Genomic DNA, 22,250 nt, shown 5'->3' with positions numbered 1-22,250 from the left:
GCTACCGTCACGTCTCCCCATATTTCCCCTATACCAAATTCGTCTCCACAATCCCTCTAGCCAAAATTTACCATCACCCAATTCATCATCAATCCTCATAAGGAGGAAGAGATGGAACAACAAAGCACAATGTCACACCCACGTCATGATGCATCTCACAATCCAAAACATTTGCACATAAAAATAATTAAACATGGCATGGTGTGGAGTACCTGTCACCTCAGGTGAGTGGATGCAGATGGTGCGAGGAGACTTCAATCCTAACTATCCTCGAAATGACTTTAACACACTTTACCCTACCCGGGGTCTTTCCCTGCCAATCCATTGGCCAACTTACACTATGGGTTCTAAAAACCAATTCCCATTGACCAAACTGTGGTGCTGCTCAATTTGGGGTCTCACTCCCCCGATTCATCTCCCGGTGCCCTTGCACAATTTCTGGGCTGGGGCGTGTAGCTCTCCCAGCAGGTCTACCCACCTGCACACCTCCACCACTGCAGTTGCCACCCGAGCTTACCTAGCTCCTCACCCTAACCTAACTAACTGGGGAAGGCCCCTCCTGGCTCTGTCACCCCTTGGTGCCCTCTGGCACTGGGCTACCCGGGTCCGTCGTCCGGATCCTCGGGCCCAATCCACAACTACCGGCTCCCAGAGCCCACCTGCGGCCTCACCTGGCCGACATCCTCACAGTGGTGGAGTGCCCAAACCAACTACACACACTAACAGGCTACACGCCCAGCCATTTCCACAACACTAATGCACCCATCCAAATACCATTCTCTCACCCGCACCACAGATGCCAATATCCAACCACAATTTACCTATACCCTCTACCTAACACTTACACTACCCGCCCCGGGTATCCGTGATGGGGGTCCACTCTTCCCCCATTCACACCTTCGCACCATCCACTCCACTCCACAGTTTCCACCATACTCACTTCACGACCATCCATTCCAATACCCCATATATTCCACACTCCATGTATTCCACACAACCATTCTCCATACACCTGTTCTTCATACCTGTTGTTGCACACCTGTGCACTCACACCTGGTGCCACCTGCACCCTCCTCCTCTTCCTGGACCATTTGGTCAGCACAACACCCATCACCTTCACTCACTCATACACTGCTCCACACACCTGTTCAGTTGCACACCTGTGCAATCACACCTGTTCAATCACACCTGTTCACCATACACTTTTCACAATACACTTCCGAATACACCTCCAACACTCACACGGCATCATCTCATCGAACTACTCCCCTCTGAAACTTGCGCTTCCCAGTCGTCCCTTTAAACTATTGCGCTCCCTCGTCATTATCATCCACTCTAAACTACCTGCGTCCCCACTACAGGTGTCATTGTCCCTAACTAACCTAAACGTTACCTAATGTCAATCTCTTCTAGATCTCTACACACGATATCCTAACCCACCCGGGCTAGTTTTCACTGTCATCAACCCCATAAAACTAGTGCTCCTTTGCCCCCCGCTGTGAGGGATGGTGGATTGGCCATCCCACCACATCGGGGACGTCCCACTATCAATTTTGCTTACCAAATTCCAACCAATCAAAAATTTCCAATTACTGCCAATTCCATTCACTTTTCTAAATTTCGGATCAAAACCACTATCAGTATCACCATCATCACAGTCCACTATATCCTAGCCTCGGTGCGCCATGACATCATTAAACTCGGCTTCGTAAAGCCGAGCAATGAATTCGGGTGGTTTGGTCACCTGCAGGTTGAATCCGTCCGGCTTTCGGTTCAAGGGAGGTGGTTTGGTCGGGCCGAGATTCCACGCACCATCTCGGCGCGGTACCTTGCGGTCCCGGGCCCGATGGCTCAATCTCCCCCGGTCGGAACCCCGTCCCCACGAGGGGGCACCGTTCCGTTTCCTCCCACTCGCCCTTGAACCGGACCGGTCGCCTCGCCCGCCAAGGCCCGGACTCGACCGCGTGGGGCGGGGCCAAGCCCGAATCGGCAACGACGCTTCGAAGAGAAACGACGCAGCTTCGATCCGCGCCGGGCCCTGCATCCAACAAAGCACACCGCGCCCCGAGTGCTCGCATCGGCTATCCGTCGCTCTAACCGCTAACCGGTTACCGTCGATGCTTCACCGGCATGCTCACACGCATACGCTACCCCTTTCACCCTCACAAAACCCGGCGTTCCAACGCCGTCCGTACATTCCACCAACGCTCTCCCTGTTACACACCACACCTCTCGCGCACACTCGCCGTTCGCACACCTCAGTCCACACCTCTCCTCCGTTACGTCCTCCGTAACACTCACCATGGGCGTGCACCCTTGCATCCACCCACTAACGCGCTCACATGGGCTCTCCCACACCCGCGCCATGACCAACTCAGGTGTGCTTCCTCGCACACCCTCGACCATTCCAAGCGTGCATTCTCGCACCCGCTCCACCACCAACTCACTCTCCGGGTCACTCTCACCCTCGCACGTACACTCCGTACACCCCGACGTGCATTTTCGCTCGCACTCGGTTTCACACTCGCGCTTCGTAACACGCTCACCCCTTGACGCACACTTTTTTTCCACACGCGACCCTTCACCAACGCCCGGGTGCTTCCTTGATCCCAATCGCGCGACAATTCTCTTGTCGTTAAACATCCTCCGACAAAATCTTCCCGCACAATATACAGCACGACTCACCTGGGGGATTCCCTTCTCCACGCGCACCTGCAAACTCTTTATTTGGTTAGTGAGCACATAATTATGATTTGAGCAGGGACTTTGTACATATTCCATCTTTTCCTTCCGCCGCGAGTGGTTTTCTAAGTCCCCGGTCTCTTCAATTTCAATGCCCACTTCCACTTTTTCTTTACTCACCTCAACGACCGCTGGCTTTAATAAAACACCCTCTTCTTCTTCAGCGGTCGCCGGCTGCTCCAAACCCCGTGTCGCGATTTCTACCCCCGTCATTGTACCCGCGCTTTCCTCCGCTTCGCTCAACCAGCGCTTCTCGACCCGCGTTACCTCGTCGTGCACCCCTGGGACCCTTTCGCCCACCATGCGATCCATGGTCTCCCCACATTTTTGCATGCGGTCACCCATTCTGTCCCCAATCTTGCCGATTCGCTCCATATCGGCCCTCATTCCGTTCGTTATTGCTTCAATTTGGTTTCCCAATCGCTCACTGTTAGCCCTCCTTTCGTTCGTTATTGCTTCCATTTTGTTTAACAATCGCTCACTGTTCCTGTCCAAAAGGGCTTCCATTTCAGCCATAATTAATTGCATGTCTTCCACCGTTGGTACAAAGGGCGCGGCTCTATTTGGTGCCGCTGTAACCACGTGCGCGCGAGCGCCATTTTGTGCGCCTGATACCCCCTCAACCACATCCTCCATATACATTTCCCCGAGGTCCTGGGTCGATTCCACCCCGTCTATCTCTCCCACCGGCATCCCGTCGCCTTGACCAGCCATGGCACGATTTCAAAATTCGGGTTTTTCTTTAAAAACAAAACAATTTCCAGCAGCTTGTAATTTTGAGCGCGTTAAGCGTGCTTCGGGTCCGATCCCACACTTCTGACACCAATTGTTACCGCCAATAGTACAATTGGTGCTCCAAAATTTGGGCTAAATAAATTTAGTCCCAGGTTCGAATCCCAACTCCTGACTACCAATTGTTACGGTACGCGGTTAAGGATGGTATGTTTGCCGAGCGGAGGCTCCGCGACCGAACAGTTGTTCCCCGACTAAACCCGATTCACCCAGACGTTGGCCGTATCGCACCACCGCTATTCAATCGGGAAAAGACTAAGACGACGAATGCAAAGAGGAAGAAGAAGACGTACAGAAGAGTAACGGGGTTTATTATTATTTACACACACATAAGCAAAAAGAGCAGTCACGGGTATTTACAGCGGACATGAAAAACGCAGGTGACACAGTGAAAATTACTAGCTTATACAGACTTAGTTTACTACCCAGGACAGCACGAACAAAACAAACTCACGTACGCAAATGGATGGAAGGGTAGGAATCGTTTGGAGGGATGAGCAGGTGGGATCACAGGGCACAGCGAGCAGGTCCACTCCGGGCGGGAAGCGAGGAGCCGGCAGCTCCTTGTATTCGGCTTCACAGCGCACGCCGGCAGGGTCACTCGGCGGGTTGAAACGGGGCTGGTTGAAACGGCTCTTTGTCAAAGGCTTTTCGTATCTCTCACGCAACTGCGGTGCTACTCTGAACTCTCTCCCGGTGGACTGCCAACCCTCTTACGCACCTGGACTCATCTGCCGTATCCCTGGTCTCGCTTGTCCCCACGATCGTCGCACCCTTCTGTTCAAACCTTCAGCGCGGGTCTGACACGCCCTCCTCGGTCTCGGTACCGCCCTCCCCCCACCCCCCCCCCCCCCCCCCCCCCCGTGCTCTGTTTCGTGACCTTGTATGGTAATCCCACGGGCTTGTTTCCTTATTTGGGCATGTCGCCGACGGCACGCCCCTCGTGGCGAGCCACGGGCTTGTTTCCTTATTTGGGCATGGGGCTGAACAGCCCCGCCCTTCGTGGCGCGCCCTGGGCTTGCCTCTCCCGGGCGACCCCGCCCCTCCTGTTCAAACAGAGCACGGAGCACATATTCACTATAGCAGCGAAATGAGAGGGCGTGCACCCCACGCTTGTGAACTGCTTTACCCGCAGATGGAGAGTTTGGCTGGGAAATGGAAGTATTGAAGGGGAGCTATTCTTAATTGATTCGGTGCAATGGAGTATTATTTTAATGGAAGACAAGGCCTTACCCTAAAACACATAATAAGATATAAGCTACTGAACAAGGGTTTTATCGTGTCCTTCAATGTGGTGTTTCATGGAATAACTACCGGGACGCCCTTTTTACCTTTACACAACTCTGGAGGCAGGAGGGGCCATATTCAACAATGTTCATCACCATTTCCAATATAATACAACACAATCAAAAAAATGCAATCCTCATATCCGCAACAATATATATATATATATATATATATATATATATATATATATATATATATATATATATATATATATATATATATATATATCCTCACTCCTGCATGACCTCACCCCTGCTATTACCTCCCACCCACAATCCCAAATCTATGACTACAAGCCTCAATACCAACCTGCTGCCATATTCAGTCTGGCACTAGAATAGCACTCGGTAGAACACATAACTCCACTAGGATGAACAGTTCAGTTTTGTATCCCACCGATAGGCCCGATCTGGATTCGGACCTGAACCAAAATCTAATCGCTTTGTGTTCTTGTCGCCTAACCAACTCATCCACCTAGTTTTGTCATAATCCGTCCACAATTTTTTGAAATAACATGTTATATATCATTTTTGGCACCATCCCTCAATGGTGAAGAATCACTGAAAAAAATATAAATTATAGTATCCGGATCAGGATGATGGATCTTCACCAAAATCTAATAAATGCTTTCTTCTCTTGTCATACACTCAACGTGTCCACCAAATTCGTCCGAATCCGTCCACAACTTTTTGAGATATCCTGTACACAGGCAGCCAGACAGACAGGGGTGAAAACATAACCTCGCCCACCTTTGGTGGTGGAGGTAATAAACATTTTCTTGGTGTCTGATTATTACATGCTAACCCCATTACTAATGAACTGCTGCCCCACTCCTCCAAAAAAAATTAATGGATGCTGTGTAAAAGAAAATGCTCATCCTCAGTCCCATTTAAAACTGTTAGACCCAGGAAAGGAACTGAGTGGCGTGCTGACGAGGAGGGGAGTGTCGTTGAAGCTGAAGGGAAAGGTGTATGCTGCATGTGTGAGAAGTGTTATGATTTATGGGAGCGAGACATGGGTAATGAACGTAGATCAGCAACGAAGGCTGGAAAGGGTGGAAATGCGAATGGTTCGATGGATGTTGGCGGAGTATCGTTGAGAGAGAGGAAGACAAATGATGAATTGCGAAAGATGATGGGAATAGAGCCTGTGATGGATGCTGTGAAGAGGAACAGGTTGAGATGGTTTGGTCAGGTGTTGAGGAAGGATGAAAGTGACTGGTTGAAAAGAGTGATGGAAATGAATGTAGAAGGAAGTAGAGGACGGGGAAGACCGAGAAAGACTTGGCTAAATATGGTGGAAGAAGAAATGTGGGCAAGGGGGTTAACAAGGAGAGATGCAGAAAATAGGGCAAAATGGAGAAGATTGACATGGGAACCGCAAGGCTAACCCCCGCTCCAGCAGGGAAAATGGCCTTAAAATGCATGCTGTTGTTGTTGTAGACCCAGGAAAGGTCCTCAGACTCAGGAAAGGATTCTGCTCGACAGATTAAGTAAATGACCACATTCACGACACTTTGAATATTTTGGGTATTAGAATGTCAGAATTGTTGTTATTAAAGTCATTTCCCACCTGCTGAAACAGCCGCACAGTGAAATTAGTAAGACAACCGCATCGTGGGGGATTATCCAAGCATGTGCATTCACCTCCACTCTTGGAAGACAATAATTCTCTAGCAGTCTCATGAGTTTGTTACAATATGATTAGTAAGAAAAAGAAATAAACATTGGTGTTTCTTGGACAATTGTGGGAATCCCATTCCAGGAACCTTTTGAATGTCCCCTACTTTACACAATAGGTAAATTTATTTAAAATAAAGAGCAAGAAAAGTAATGGAAATGGATAAGGAGATGGAGCAAAAGGAAAAGTATGGCAGTTAGGAAAGAGAACGATGGAAAGGAAGAGAGGAAAAATGAGGGTGACAGTTAAGGAAAGACAAAAAAAAAATGACATGTAACATGTATATTGCACCTTTGGGTGTTTGATTCTCCAATGTTTTTTTTTTGTATACCAAGTCGAGCATCGTATGGGCTATAACTATTAATTTATGTTACGAGTTTCAAAATTATATGGGGAAGAATACTCAAATACAGGAACAAAAACAAACTTAGATATCTGCGATCACAAAGCGATCGCCAAGAGTAAGCATCCCCCGGCTTACCCTTGGCAATCACCCACGACTTACACTTGGCCAACGATCCACTAATGGCATATTTTGTTTGGACCACCGTATGCCCTTGACCTTCAACATTTAGGAATAAAGTGTAAATTAAGAAATTGTGTCGCCATCTACTGTCCATCCATAAATCTCATCATGGAAATCGTAGGAAACTTATTCAAGTTATGATCAAAAATGTGTTTTTGTTAATTAGGTCGCAATCCGAAAAAGGTATGATAATAACATGAAACAATTATCAAGTGCACAACTTCAGTGCAACAAGCGTTACGCCTAGGTCCCCCGTCGGTGAAGTGATGTGAGTTGACAAAGTTTAAGACGCAGAAAACATGCTTTGATATGATATTTCGCTCACAAGGTTCAGACAAACATGGAGGTGGCCATATTGGATTTTGACGTGGCCACCCAATTTTCAATAGCGTTCTTCCTTATGCCTAGATACACCCACACACCAGATTATAAGTTGGTACTTCGCTTATTTTTCAAGATATTTCGCTCACAAGGTTCAGACATATATATGGTGGCGGCCATCTTGGATTTTGACGTGGCGACGCAATTTTCAATAGCCTTCTTCCTTATGCCGAGATACACCCACACACCAAATTAGAAGTTGGTACTTCGCTTATTTTTCAAGATATTCATCTCACAAGGTTCAGACATACATGGCGGTGGCCATCTTGGATTTTGACGTGGCGACCCAATAGATACACCCACACACCAGATTAGACGTTGGTACTTCGCTTATTGTTCGTGATATTTCGCTCACAAGTTTCAGACATATATATGGTGGCGGCCATCTTGGATTTTGACGTGGCGACCCAATTTTCAATAGCGTTCGTCCTTATGCAGAGATACACCCACACACCAGATTAGAAGTTGGTACTTCGCTTATTTTTCAAGATATTCATCTCACAAGGTTTTTTTTTTTTGTTTTTTTTGTGTATACTGAATCGAGGCTCGTGAAAGAGCTGACAACCGCGAGGGAAAGACAGCACAGGGGGACCACGAGGGAAAGACAGCACAGGGGGACCGCGAGGGAAAGACAGCACAGGGGGACCACGAGGGAAAGACAGCACAGGGGGACCGCGAGGGAAAGACAGCACAGGGGGACCACGAGGGAAAGACAGTACAGGGGGACCGCGAGGGAAAGACAGCACAGGGGGACCACGAGGGAAAGACATCACAGGGGGACCGCGAGGGAAAGACAGCACAGGGGGACCGCGAGGGAAAGACAGCACAGGGGGACCGCGAGGGAAAGACAGCACAGGGGGACCACGAGGGAAAGACAGCACAGGGGGACCGCGAGGGAAAGACAGCACAGGGGGACCGCGAGGGAAAGACAGCACAGGGGGACCACGAGGGAAAGACAGCACAGGGGGACCGCGAGGGAAAGACAGTACAGGGGGACCACGATGGAAAGACAGCACAGGGGGACCACGATGGAAAGACAGCACAGGGGGACCACGATGGAAAGACAGCACAGGGGGACCGCGAGGGAAAGACAGCACAGGGGGACCACGAGGGAAAGACAGCACAGGGGGACCACGAGGGAAAGACAGTACAGGGGGACCGCGAGGGAAAGACAGCACAGGGGGACCGCGAGGGAAAGACAGTACAGGGGGACCATGAGGGAAAGACAGTACAAGGGGACCACGAGGGAAAGACAGTACAAGGGGACCGCGAGGGAAAGACAGCACAGGGGGACCGCGAGGGAAAGACAGCACAGGGGGACCGCGAGGGAAAGACAGCACAGGGGGACCACGAGGGAAAGACAGCACAGGGGGACCATGAGGGAAAGACAGCACAGGGGGACCGCGAGGGAAAGACAGCACAGGGGGACCACGAGGGAAAGACAGCACTGGGGGACCACGACGGAAAGACAGTACAGGGGGACCACGAGGGAAAGACAGCACAGGGGGACCGCGAGGGAAAGACAGCACAGGGGGACCGCGAGGGAAAGACAGTACTGGGGGACCACGATGGAAAGACAGCACAGGGGGACCACGATGGAAAGACAGCACAGGGGGACCACGATGGAAAGACAGCACAGGGGGACCGCGAGGGAAAGACAGCACAGGGGGACCACGAGGGAAAGACAGCACAGGGGGACCACGAGGGAAAGACAGTACAGGGGGACCGCGAGGGAAAGACAGCACAGGGGGACCGCGAGGGAAAGACAGTACAGGGGGACCATGAGGGAAAGACAGTACAAGGGGACCACGAGGGAAAGACAGTACAAGGGGACCGCGAGGGAAAGACAGCACAGGGGGACCGCGAGGGAAAGACAGCACAGGGGGACCGCGAGGGAAAGACAGCACAGGGGGACCACGAGGGAAAGACAGCACAGGGGGACCATGAGGGAAAGACAGCACAGGGGGACCACGAGGGAAAGACAGCACTGGGGGACCACGACGGAAAGACAGTACAGGGGGACCACGAGGGAAAGACAGTACAGGGCGACCGCGAGGGAAAGACAGCATAGGGGGACCGCGAGGGAAAGACAGCACAGGGGGACCACGAGGGAAAGACAGCACAGGGGGACCGCGAGGGAAAGACAGCACAGGGGGACCACGAGGGAAAGACAGTACAGGGGGACCGCGAGGGAAAGACAGCACAGGGGGACCACGAGGGAAAGACAGCACAGGGGGACCGCGAGGGAAAGACAGTACAGGGGGACCGCGAGGGAAAGACAGCACAGGGGGACCGCGAGGGAAAGACAGTACAGGGGGACCACGAGGGAAAGACAGCACAGGGGGACCGCGAGGGAAAGACAGCACAGGGGGACCGCGAGGGAAAGACAGCACAGGGGGACCACGAGGGAAAGACAGCACAGGGGGACCATGAGGGAAAGACAGCACAGGGGGACCGCGAGGGAAAGACAGCACAGGGGGACCACGAGGGAAAGACAGCACAGGGGGACCGCGAGGGAAAGACAGCACAGGGGGACCGCGAGGGAAAGACAGCACAGGGGGACCGCGAGGGAAAGACAGCACAGGGGGACCGCGAGGGAAAGACAGCACAGGGGGACCACGAGGGAAAGACAGCACAGGGGGACCGCGAGGGAAAGACAGCACAGGGGGACCGCGAGGGAAAGACAGCACAGGGGGACCGCGAGGGAAAGACAGCACAGGGGGACCGTGAGGGAAAGACAGCACAGGGGGGCCGTGAGGGAAAGACAGCACAGGGGGACCACGAGGTAAAGACAGCACAGGGGGACCATGAGGGAAAGACAGCACAGGGGGACCGCAAAGGAAAGACAGCACAGGGGGACCGCGAAGGAAAGACAGCACAGGGGGACCACGAGGGAAAGATAGCACAGGGGGACTGCGAAGGAAAGACAGCACAGGGGGACCGCGAGGGAAAGACAGCACAGGGGGACCGTGAGGGAAAGACAGCACAGGGGGACCGCGAGGGAAAAACAGCACAGGGGGACCACGAGGGAAAGACAGTACAGGGGGACCGCGAGGGAAAGACAGCACAGGGGGACTGCGAGGGAAAGACAGCACAGGGGGACCACGAGGGAAAGACAGTACAGGGGGACGGTGAGGGAAAGACAGCACAGGGGGACCGCGAGGGAAAGACAGCACAGGGGGACGACATACATGGCGGCGGCCATCTTGGATTTTGACGTGGCGACCCAATAGATACACCCACACACCAGATTAGACTTTGGTACTTTGCTTATTGTTCGAGATATTTCGCTCACAAGTTTCAGACATATATATGGTGGCGGCCATCTTGGATTTTGACGTGGCGACCCAATTTTCAATAGCGTTCGTCCTTATGCAGAGATACACCCACACGCCAGATTAGAAGTTGGTACTTCGCTTATTTTTCAAGATATTCATCTCATAAGGTTTTTTTTTTTTTTTTTTTTTTTTAGGGTTAGGGTTAGGGTTAGGTTCAGACATACATGGCGACGGCCATCTTGGATTTTGACGTGGTGACCCAATTTTCAATAGCGTTCTTCCTTATGCCTAGATACACCCACACACCAAATTAGACGTTGGTACTTTGCTTATTTTTCAAGATATTCATCTCACAAGTTTCAGACATACATGGCGGCGGCCATCTTGGCTTTTGACGTGGCGACCCGATTTTAAACAGCGTTCTTCCTTATGCCTAGATACACCCACACACCAGATTAGACGTTGGTACTTCGCTTATTTTTCGAGATATTTCGCTCACAAGTTTCAGACATATATATGGTGGCGGCCATCTTGGATTTTGACGTGGCGACCCAATTTTCAATAGCGTTCGTCCTTTTGCCGAGATACACCCACACACCAAATTAGAAGTTGGTACTTCGCTTATTTTTCAAGATATTCATCTCACAATGTTCAGACATACATGGCGGCGGCCATCTTGGATTTTGACGTGGCGACCCAATTTTCAATAGCGTTCTTCCTTATGCCTAGATACACCCACACACCAGATTAGAAGTTGGTACTTCGCTTATTTTTCAAGATATGCAGGTTACAAGGTTCAGACATACATGGCATCAGACATACATGGCGGCGGCCATCTTGGATTTTGACGTGGGTTGCACCCACACACCAAATTCGAATGCGGTCCTTCGCTTACGCCCGCACGCACACACGCACGCACGGACGGATGGACGGACGGACACACGGACGGAGGGGAAAGCCATAGTCCCCCTTTCGCTCCGCTGAGTGACGGGGGACAATTACACCATTGTGATGCCAGAACATATTCTATACACTATACAGTATAGACTGCATATCTTGCTGCATTATGATAACGAGCAGAGTACCTGTGTTGTGGGCGACCCCGTTCCAAGCACTAACACGTTCTTCTGACACATACCTTTATTTGGCCGGTGTATAGGCAACAGACAGCTGCCTCAATCACTCCGGAAAATAAATAAAAAATAACCCGGGTTATGTGTATAAAGCAAAAACATGCCAACTGCTTATAATTCAAAACATGTCACTGCACTGGAAATGTGGGGACAGGAATACTGTGCTGTAAAGGATGGGGACTTGGAGTACACTCTCCCACCTGGAGCGGCGCTACACAATACACACTTCCATAGAAAATTTGCGTCCCCTCTACCAATCCCCACAAGATGAGCGGCGAAGATAAAAACACCCCTATACAATAATTGGGGTCATGCTGATCATATGTAGCAAGCCTGGATGTAATCGTCCCAGACCTGTAGGAGGAGTAGCGTGACAAACACACAAACAAACACACACCGGTCCGTGAATTATAGTAAGGAAGCATGAACCACATCACACTTTCCAATATACGTATTAGGTACCAACCCATACACTTATACAGTACATGCAAACACAACTTACCTGCAAAGTGGGTCGATCACGAACGCGCTCCCAGCGTGCTTTGCCCGGGACAGTCCGAACAAGTGGCGCCATGCCTTGCGAGTAAAGTTTGATCTGTTTGTTCATGTTCAGGATGTTCAATCTAATGAGCTTTCCTGGAGCTCCCCCCTTCACTCCAAAATAAAACCATGTCCTGAGAAGCACAATGTTTCAAATGGTAGACACTTTTAAAAGTTGCATAGCAGCACATCATTGGCATTGACCATCTTATTCTGTGGAACCACATTCCACCATGTCTGGTTGATAGTATTTTTTTAATTCACAAATGAATAAGCAGCCGTTTTAGTTGCCATCTCCCTGCTATTGTGCAAGCAATGTCAAAAAAACGGTTCAGCAAACAAATTCAGACTTGACAGCTCAATGGTGAATATGCTACTAAATATGCTAACTAGTGAATATGTGAACAATAATGAACTAGTAAATAACTAGAACAATAATGAACTAGAACAATAAATAACTAGTGAATATGCTACTAAAAACAAACAAACAAAAAAATTAAGCTCTCCCCTTTAAGAAAATTTAATGTTTTGAATCAGTTCATGAAGTTTCCAATCAGAAAGTATCACTCATACATTCTGCTTTTCTTCAATTGTACCCCTCCTTTTGGAAATTTGACCCTTGACAAAATATCCAGATTATAACATCACAGAAAGCCAACCGCCACGGACAAATGTAGTTGCCGGTATAATGACCACTCTCAAGAAATGCCTCAAAAACAAAAAAAAACGTCATGTAGTAAATATTGTTATGTGTTATGTAGATATTTAATTATTTGGCATGGGGGCGGTGTACTTTGAATGTATCTGTACTTGTTTGTTTTCTTATTTTCTTGTTTTCTTGGTTGTCCGGGCGATATCTCAACCATCCTTTGAGCTAGGAAGCTGAAATTTCGGCACAATAGTGAGCAAGTCCTTTTTGTCAAAAACGGTATTTTTTGTTTTTTGATTAATCAATTAATTGATGAGTTATTTAATTATTAGCGATTAATTAAGTACTTGTACATTTCCTTTCTCTTCTGGCCATTATCTCAGGCACCTTTTGAGTTAGGGAGCTGATATTTGGACATGCCAATGACCAAGTGATTTGGCTGCAAAAGATGTTTTTGATTTATTGATTAATCAATTAATAGGGGGGTGCACAGCTAGAATGTGTTAAGAATAGCTAGAATGTGTTAAGAATAGCTAGAATGTGTTAAGAATAGCTAAAATGTGTTAAGAATAGCTAAAATGTGTTAAGAAAAGCTAGAATGTGTTATGGCCGTATGCTCGAGTACGTTTCAGTCGCATGTAATATGTGCACTGAGGGGGCAGTGACTGCATCATAGAGCAGTTGTTGTTGTTTCATTACCTCTGCCACCAAAGGTGGATGGAGGTTGTGTTTTCACCCGTCTGTCTGTCCGTTTGTCTGTCTGTCTGTCCGTCCGTTTATCTGTCTGTCTGTCTGTCCGTTTGTGAACAAAATATCTCAAAATGTGGTGGACGGATTCGGACGAAATTTGGCAGAGATGTTTTGCATATGTGACAAGGAAGAATCGATTCAATTTTGGTGACGATCCGGATTCGGATCCGGCTCGTATAATTTTGTAAGTGATGCTTCACCATTGAGTGATATGGCCAACCAGGCGGAGGTATGCTCTCTACTGAGTGCCGTTCTAGTATTCAGCCTGTAGCTGCTGTTTGCATCATTTTCTGGAAGTGCAGCTGTGCCACTGATGCAGTGCCCCTATTACCAGTAAGGTGGCACTCATTTTGTTTTGACGACCTTGGAAGGATGACAGGCTAGGTCAACCCACCTGGTGTTATTTCAACGGCACAACAGGCGCTCAAACCCAAGACCATAAGATCGTACGCCAGCCACTTTAACAATGAAGACAACACCAGGCTCATAGAGCAGTAGCACTATATGGTAAGGATGTGTCATGTAAAACCTCCTGTTAAGGTGAGTCCAGGTGGAGGAATTGTGGGTGGGCACAAAGGCAGAACCATCTGCAGAAGTCTTAAATCTCCGGCACGACGGGTGACGTTAGCCAGACCCGTTGATGTAACAATATTCTCAATCAGTTTTTTAAAAAGTTTTTCTGTTCAGATAGAGGGATTTTTGGTGGCACTGACTTTTATAAGGATTTTGGGTAATCTTTCATGTAGCATTTCAGCATTTCAATTTGCCCTCAGGGCATTATGAGTCAAATACAATGTGTGGATTGATGTGATTTGGTGACAAGAACAGGTGGGCAGGCATATTACTCCCTATCTGAAGGTCATTAATAAGTCAGCAGGGGTTTTTACCAACAATCTTAATCACAAACGAATTCTCCTAAGACAAGCTCAGTTGCCAGTTCAAGTTTAGAATCCAAATCATTAACATTGCTGCCTTCAGCCAGATTTCAACCCACAACGTCTGAGATGCCAATTCAGTGTCTTTAGTCTTTAACTCTCATAGTGTAGAGCAGTGCTTATATTATGCTCGACTTCAGTACTGTCTAATACTGGGCTCAATTCCTAGCAGAAGTAGAAAGCATCTGAAAATGCAAAACACATCCATGTACGTTTATATTCAGTCGTCTTCTTATTCTTCTTCTGGATGCTCAAAATAACGAAAACATTTAGCAGCCTTGACCTTTGAGCTTTAGATCTAAAAAAACAATCAGCTTCTAGCTTTTGATTGGTGAACCAATTATGTGACCCAATATGCAAATTCATAAAATTTCAGGTCAATTGGATGAAAATTGACAATTTTATGCACCCTTGTCCTTTGACCTTTTGATATAAAAAGAAATTAGCTTCGAGCTTTTCATTTGTGAACAAATTCAGTGACAATATGCAAATTCTGAAAATTTCAGGTCAATCGGATGAAAATTGACGATTTTATATGACGCTGACCTTTGACCTTTTGACTAAGTTATTAATTTGCCTTTTTCATATACTCATAATAAAGCTTTGTTGATAATTTGATGACAAAAGTCAAATGGTAAATTGAAATTTCAGGTCAATTGGATGAAAATTGATTTTAGGTGACGTTGACCTTTAACCTTTCGACAAAATTATTAATTTGCCTTGTTCGTATTATCATAATAAAGCTTTGTTGAAAAATTGATGGCAATAGCTCAAATGGTAAAAAGTTAGGGCCCGGGCACACACCTGGACCCGCGCATGCGCACGCACACACGCACGCACAAACACCACACACGCACACGCACCACTCCTTCCAATATCTTCATACTTTTCCATCTCTTTCCAACTCACCTAACCTTCCTTCAAAAGTTACCCATCCTCAATTTACCTCCAGACTCCAAGTAATGTACAGATACTCCTTATTAAAAGAACATCATATTGCTATGAATATGCTGCAGGATTATTTTGATTGATGTTGAATGTTCCTGAAAGGCAACCCAAAAACAACTAGAGCGAAGTCGATGGTGTGCCATCAAAATATACCCATTCTTCCCACCTAAGGCACAGTTGAAAGATGGCAAAAAGTTCCACCAGAAATGACCCAATATGAAATTTTGGTTGAACCCCAGTGTCCATAAGTCTTCACCCCCTGGAACATGAACCGGGGGTCAAATAAAAAAAAAGTTACATATTTCATGTGCCCCCGATGTTCATTGCATATAGAAATGTTGCATTAAAAATGTTTAAAATGTGCCCCCAATTGCATTTTTTGGCATGTGACCTTTTGACCATGCAGTGGGGCCAAAAATAATACAGTTCTTGCACCTTCTTGCCATTTCGTAATTATAACGACCAAGTTTGGTGAATTTCTGCCCAACCGTTTCGGAGGAGGTAGTGTGATGGACAAACGGACATAGACAGACAGAGTCGATTACAATATCCCACAGGTTTTAACGGCGCAGTCCATAGGACAAAGCCATCTAGAACAGTGTTTGTCTATCCATACAGTCACATGAAAAAGTAAGTACACCCCATGTAAAATTTTGACTTTTTCAACATTTTTCAACATACAGATATTTGATCTTCATTTCAACAATATTGATATATAAGGGTGATATAATATTACAAATATCATGAAACATTTACATTTTGGAGTCCATTGTATAATTTAAATAAACATAAATGCAAATTTCGCATGTGGAAAAAGTAAGTACACCCTTGGCTCTAATAGGTGGTATTGCCCCCTTTGGCAGAAACAACCTCAAGTAGGCGTTTCTTATAACTGTCGACCAGTCTCTGACATGGACTGGGAGAAATTTTTGCCCACTCCTCCATGCAGAATTCTTTCAGCTGCGCGATGTTTGAGGGGTTTCTTGCATGCACAGCTCGTTTCAAATCCCCCCACAACATCTCGATGGGATTTCAATCCGGGCTTTGACTTGGCCATTCCAGAACCCTCCATTTCTTTCTTTTCAGCGATTCCTTGGTGGATACACTGGTATGTTTAGGGTCATTGTCATGTTGCAAGGTCCACCTTTGGTTGAGCTTCAACTTTCCGACAGATGGCCTCACATTATCCTCAAGCACCCTCTGGTACAATGAAGAATTCATAGTGGATTCTATGATGGTGAGCTGCCCAGGCCCTGATGCAGCAAAGCTGCCCCAAACCATAATATTCCCACCACCATGCTTTACAGTTGGTATCAGGTTCTTGTGGTGAAATGCTGTCTTTGGTTTTCGCCAAACATGTCTTCTGGTACTGTGGCTAAATAGCTCTACCTTTGACTCATCTGTCCAGAGCACATTGTTCCAGAAGTGCTGGTCTTTGCCTTGGTGTTCATTGGCAAACTTTAGTCTTGCCCTGATGTTCTTTCTGAACAGCAAAGGTTTCCTCCTGGCACACCTCCCATGTAGATCAAATTTGTGCAGCCTCATTCTAATGGTAGACTCGTGCACTTTGACATCAACAGTCAAAGGTGGCAAGAGCTACCTGTAGGTGCCGTGATGACATTCTGGGGTTCTTAGAGACTTCTTTCAGCATCTTGCGGTCTGCTCTCGGGCTGAACTTGATGGGGCGGCTTGGCCTGAACACGTTGGCAGTTGTTTGGAATCTTCTCCACTTGTAGATGATCTTCCAGACAGTCAAATGATCGATTTCAAATTGTTTGGAGATCTTTTTAAATCCCTTCCCAGACTAATGGGCCTCCATAACCTTCTTTCTGAAGGCCTCAGAGAGCTCTTTTGATCTAGGCATGGTGACGCCACACACTTCAACAACAAAGAGCAAACCAAACTAAATGTCTGAGGTTTAAATAAGACAGGTTCCTCCTCCAAGATCCTCTCTAACGATGTTCTAATCATTTGCACCTGAGCTGGTGTACCTGATTCTAATTTTAGGTATTTGAAGTTGTGATAAATGTAGGGGTGTACTTACTTTTTCCACATGCGAAATTTGCATTGATGTTTATTTAAATTATACAATGGATTACAAAATGTAAATGTTTCATGATATTTGTTATATTACAGACTTGGCATTTAATATGGAATTTTTTTTTGTGGGGGTGAACTTACTTTTCAAGATGACTTAGAACGAAAAGTTCATTGGAATTATGTTGAAATTATTCTAGATTTTGTTAATGTGACCTTTAAAAGAAACAAAAACCACATTTGACATTTCGAAGCAAATAAATTGATCCTTGAAAGTGATGTAAACTGATATCGAACTCAATTCACGGACAGTACTGTGTTAAACTTCTGTGCGTTTTCCAGAAGTAGCTCTTTATTTTGCACATTAGCCAAAAAATTTTTTAACAAAAACAAAAGTTAAATTACGACTGGGATTACGGACAGTAAAATTACAGTTCAGTACTTCGTGTAACCCCCACGAGCATTCAGGAGAGCACGTACACGTTGAGGCATGCTGTTCACAAGATTTGCCAAGGTTTGGACAGGAATCGCTTGCCATGCAGTTACAATAGCCTGCTGCAATTCACACGCAGAGGCAGGCTGCTGGTCCAAGTTGTCGATTTGACGCGTTAATTCTGCCCACAAGTTCTCTGTCGGATTCATATCCGGGGACATGGCAGGCCACTCCATATGCTCTACACCACGGTCAGCAAGAAAGTGTTGGATCATGCGAGCACGTTGAGGCCGTGCATTGTCATCTTGGAAGACAAAGTTTCCTCGAAGGGCTGCACGAACAAATGGAAGCAATGTTTCTTCCAGAATGGCCCTGTGCTTGAACTGGTTCAGGTTTCCATTCAGAACAACCAGGTCAGTTTTGCCCCCTGCATGAAAAGCAGCCCAAACGGTCACCCCACCACCTACAGCTTGGACTCTTGGCACTATACAATCTTCGTTGTAGGCTTCATGCACTTGTCTGCGCACTCGGACGCAGCCATCTTGACGATAGACCAGAAATCTAGACTCGTCACTGAAGATCACGTGATTCCAGTGTCCTGGCTGCCATTGACGGTGCTCTCTGGCCTTCTGCAATCGGCGCTGGTGGTGTTGTCTGGTCAGACGTGGCTTTCTCAGGGCACACATGGCACGATAGCCTGCTTGAACCAGTCGTTGGTCGACTAGCCTTCTGGATACAGGCACATTAGTCAGTTGCTTCCACTCAGCCCTAAGCCGATTAGCTGACTTCGTACGGCCATTGCAGACTAACCGGTGCAGCTGGCGATCATCCCTCCTTGTGGTTCTGCGGGGACGTCCTGGCCTCGGTATTGGAGTAGGGACACCCCTCTGAGCATTTTGTTTCAGGATCTTTGACACCTGACCTTGAGTGATGCCATACTGCCGAGCAATAGCATGCTGTTTCATGCCAGAATTTCGTAAAGCCACCACTAAATGACAAACAGCATTGTCAAGTTGACGGACCATCTCCAGAGGAAGCGGCAATAATTTTGTAGACATGCAGCAGTTGTTTTCCACGAATACAGAACGCAACAACCCTTATATACCCAATTGTGAAGCCAATCGTCAAATGTACCTGTCCGTACATTTTGTCACGCCACCTGTGATATAATTCTGTTATTGACTTCTTGCTGCGACAGACAATCAGTGACATGGTTCTTTTGACAAAGAAATCACCGAAGCGTAAAAGAAACTCACCAGATTGATATATTCCGAGTTCAGAAATTAAACCCAAGTCAAGAAAGAAAACAAATTCCATATTAAATGCCAAGTCTGTATATCACCTTTATCTATCAATATTGTTGAAATGAAGATCAAATAGCTGTATGTTGAAATATGTTGAAAAAGTCAAAATTTTACATGGGGTGTACTTACATTTTGACGTGACTGTATGTATGTATGTATGTCCCCTCAAACGTATACCAATCAGAACTGAGGATCTGGTCACATGACAGGGTGATGTGATTACGTCTGATGTCAATACGGCGGTATGGCGGCTGACTCTCCACACACTGCCATGTTGATTCCAATTTCGTTCAGGCCGAACATATTGTCGAACCTGTCTTGCACCACAATCGCCATGCTCTACCTTCACGTTTTTCATTCAGTGTGAAACACAAACAAACCGATTGTTAAAATGACCATCAAATATCGAAAGCATCGGCGTTACGGCTCTTCCAACAATATGGTACATATAGGCCTTAGGCTTCATGCCTCACCTTCGGACCGCATCGGACAAATTAAGCCGAGATTTCTTAATACAGTAGTATCGTTTTCGTAATAATAATGTAGTAAATATGACCATAACACTTTAATCCCAATGTCGTGAATGCAAAGTTAATGGAATGAAGCGGTGTATGGTTCATGAATCGATGATAAGGTGTATGGTACCAATAGCCGTGGAAGTAAGGAATTCGTCTCGGTTTTTTGATAGCATGTTATTAACCCAATCCTTGTGGGGTATAAAGATTACAGTAGATCTTCGCTCAGTTCTGTAAGTAAAATGTACCTCACGGATGTCGGGATTCCTCCAAGTTTTTATGTTTAATGTTATCAACAGCATTAGTGACTGTTTAAAAAGCTAATCATACGTGTTTGTGGTTTATAATATTTTACAAGCCCAGCTACGCCGCTGTTAGACTTTCGGTCTGTTTTTTTTTTCAAAAAGTGTGGGGATAATAAGAAAAAGCAAATGAAATAACATATGCACCTATTCCCATTCTCAAACTCTGTGCCGGCACAATCCGCTCTCGTCCAAACATTGAACTCGTAGTCAGCCTGTGGGATGTTCACACCGCTGTCCCTCTCCGAGGCATTTTCCGCCACTCTTTCAACATGGGCCAAGTTCCCAGAATCGAAGTTGGTGGTAAAGACGAGCCCATCACAGTGGATCTCCATGACGTGTTTTCAGTTCCACCGGCCTCAGGCTCTCTTGTCTGTTAATGCAATCAGAGCTGAATGGAATTTAAGCGAAAACAAAGACACGTTCATCCACCTGATCTCTGAAGACACAATGGAGAACATAAATGTAAACATTTGTCATGTTAGGTTTATCAACCCACATTAATAAAACTATGGAGGCTTTGCATCTGGTGCTTACATGTACTTAACAAGCATTCATTCATACAGTCCAAGGTTGTTCACAGTATCCCTTGCAATACACATTGTAGAGGTTTGAAAAGCTGTGTCGTCTTGAATCGTTTATAGAATTAAGAACTTGGAGGTAAAAGTTTCAAGTCTTACCTTCCCCCCGCATAGGGAAGACAACTTCCATGGCATGTATTACCTAAAGTGCAAACCAAAACCAATAAACAACAAAATTACAATCCCATCTCAAAAAACAAACAAACAAACAAACCAAAAAAAAAACAGAAGAACGTAACGAGCGAGGGAAAATGTGGAAGAGAAAAACCTCTTATCGACATATCCCTGTTAAATGTAATGATAAGGTCAAACCTCAAAGTCACAGCTCTTCTCCTTCATCTCTTGCCCTGCTTTATACTGATTGTGTTATTGTGATGCTAGGTTATATGGAAAGAGGGAAATGCACATAAATCAGGGCAAAGGAAAAGGTATTTTGGCCCCTCTTGCCATATGACCCTCCAGGTAAAACATGTCAGACTGATACAATATTTTTGTTCATTACAAATGTATGCTTTCCAGTAACTGCCCTTAAGGTTCCTTCCCATTGTGCTTTATTTCCTGTTTGCATTGTTCGTATGAATGCCAGGTGTGCATTTTTTTTTCCGCTGTTGCTAGTTTTATGAAAGTCGTGTGAGAGTTCCCATTTAACTCTTTATAGTGGCCATGGTAGTATCATCCGTAGCAGAAAGGTTTTTTATACAAACGATATTATAAATACCATTCGTATTAAAGGGAAGGATTTCGCAGAAGGGTTGCGGAAAAACACCAGTACGACAGATAAGTACGTGACAAGAAGCACAATGAGGAACACAGCCAGATATAAAGAAGAAGAAGAATGCTAGACATTTCGACGAGCAAATACTTACGTGCCAATGGTTGCACAACAATATCTGCATTCGAGATTCTCACGTTCTTCGCAGATGATAACCAAGCACCCGCTGATAATGCATAAACGTGTTAGCATGTGTACGTCCATATTTAAAGGGCATTTAACCAGTAAACGTTGAATTAACGGGTGACGGAGCTCGCGGATGGGGTTATTTATTCGAATAATGTAATAACGACGTAAAAAAATAATTCTCACCATGAGATTATGAATGTCTGCACGTCCTTCTGAGCCGCGCCATACGGGACGTCTGCTCATTTCCAGATTTCATGATCACAGATTTCCGACATGCCACGGTTTTCCTTCTTCGTACCTTTCCACCCCACAACAGACAAGGTATTTTGGCCAATAGAAAGCGCGCTTCTTGGAGATTACGTCATGCTTGAGTAAAAACACTTTTCATTGGTTACTCTTACGTTGCTTAGCAACCAAAAGGGTGCTCGATTTTCGATACGTTCCATGGAAAGAGGGGCACGGTCGTCTGTCCAACGAGGCCGAATAAATTCATGAAATCTAGAATTCGCGGAGTGTGTTGTACTGTCTTAGGAACG

At 46.5% G+C, this 22,250-nt stretch overlaps 1 protein-coding gene across 4 annotated transcripts in view; it reads right to left on the bottom strand.

Annotated features, from left to right (window-relative positions):
* AGBL5 (AGBL carboxypeptidase 5) overlaps positions 1-22,049 on the bottom strand; it is a 77,205-nt gene extending 55,156 nt beyond the window's left edge. For 2 of the 4 annotated variants that reach the window (XM_068108094.2, XM_078773358.1), the window contains exons 1-5: positions 21,898-22,049; positions 21,680-21,751; positions 20,913-20,955; positions 20,380-20,605; positions 12,322-12,493 (exon numbers count right to left, since the gene is read on the bottom strand). In XM_068108094.2, the coding sequence (XP_067964195.2) occupies positions 12,322-12,493; positions 20,380-20,567 (360 nt within the window). In that variant the 5' untranslated portion in view covers positions 20,568-20,605; positions 20,913-20,955; positions 21,680-21,751; positions 21,898-22,049. Of the gene's footprint in view, positions 1-12,321; positions 12,494-20,379; positions 20,624-20,912; positions 20,956-21,679; positions 21,752-21,897 lie in introns of all 4 variants that reach the window. The other 2 variants (XM_078773356.1, XM_078773357.1) reach the window with 2 other exon arrangements.
* Positions 22,050-22,250: the final 201 nt, after the last annotated feature.

This window comes from Myxine glutinosa, chromosome 2 (assembly GCF_964187855.1).
Source record: "Myxine glutinosa chromosome 2, kmMyxGlut1.1, whole genome shotgun sequence".
NCBI classification, from domain to species: Eukaryota; Metazoa; Chordata; class Myxini; order Myxiniformes; family Myxinidae; genus Myxine; species Myxine glutinosa.
This window is presented reverse-complemented; position numbering and strand designations above follow the sequence as displayed.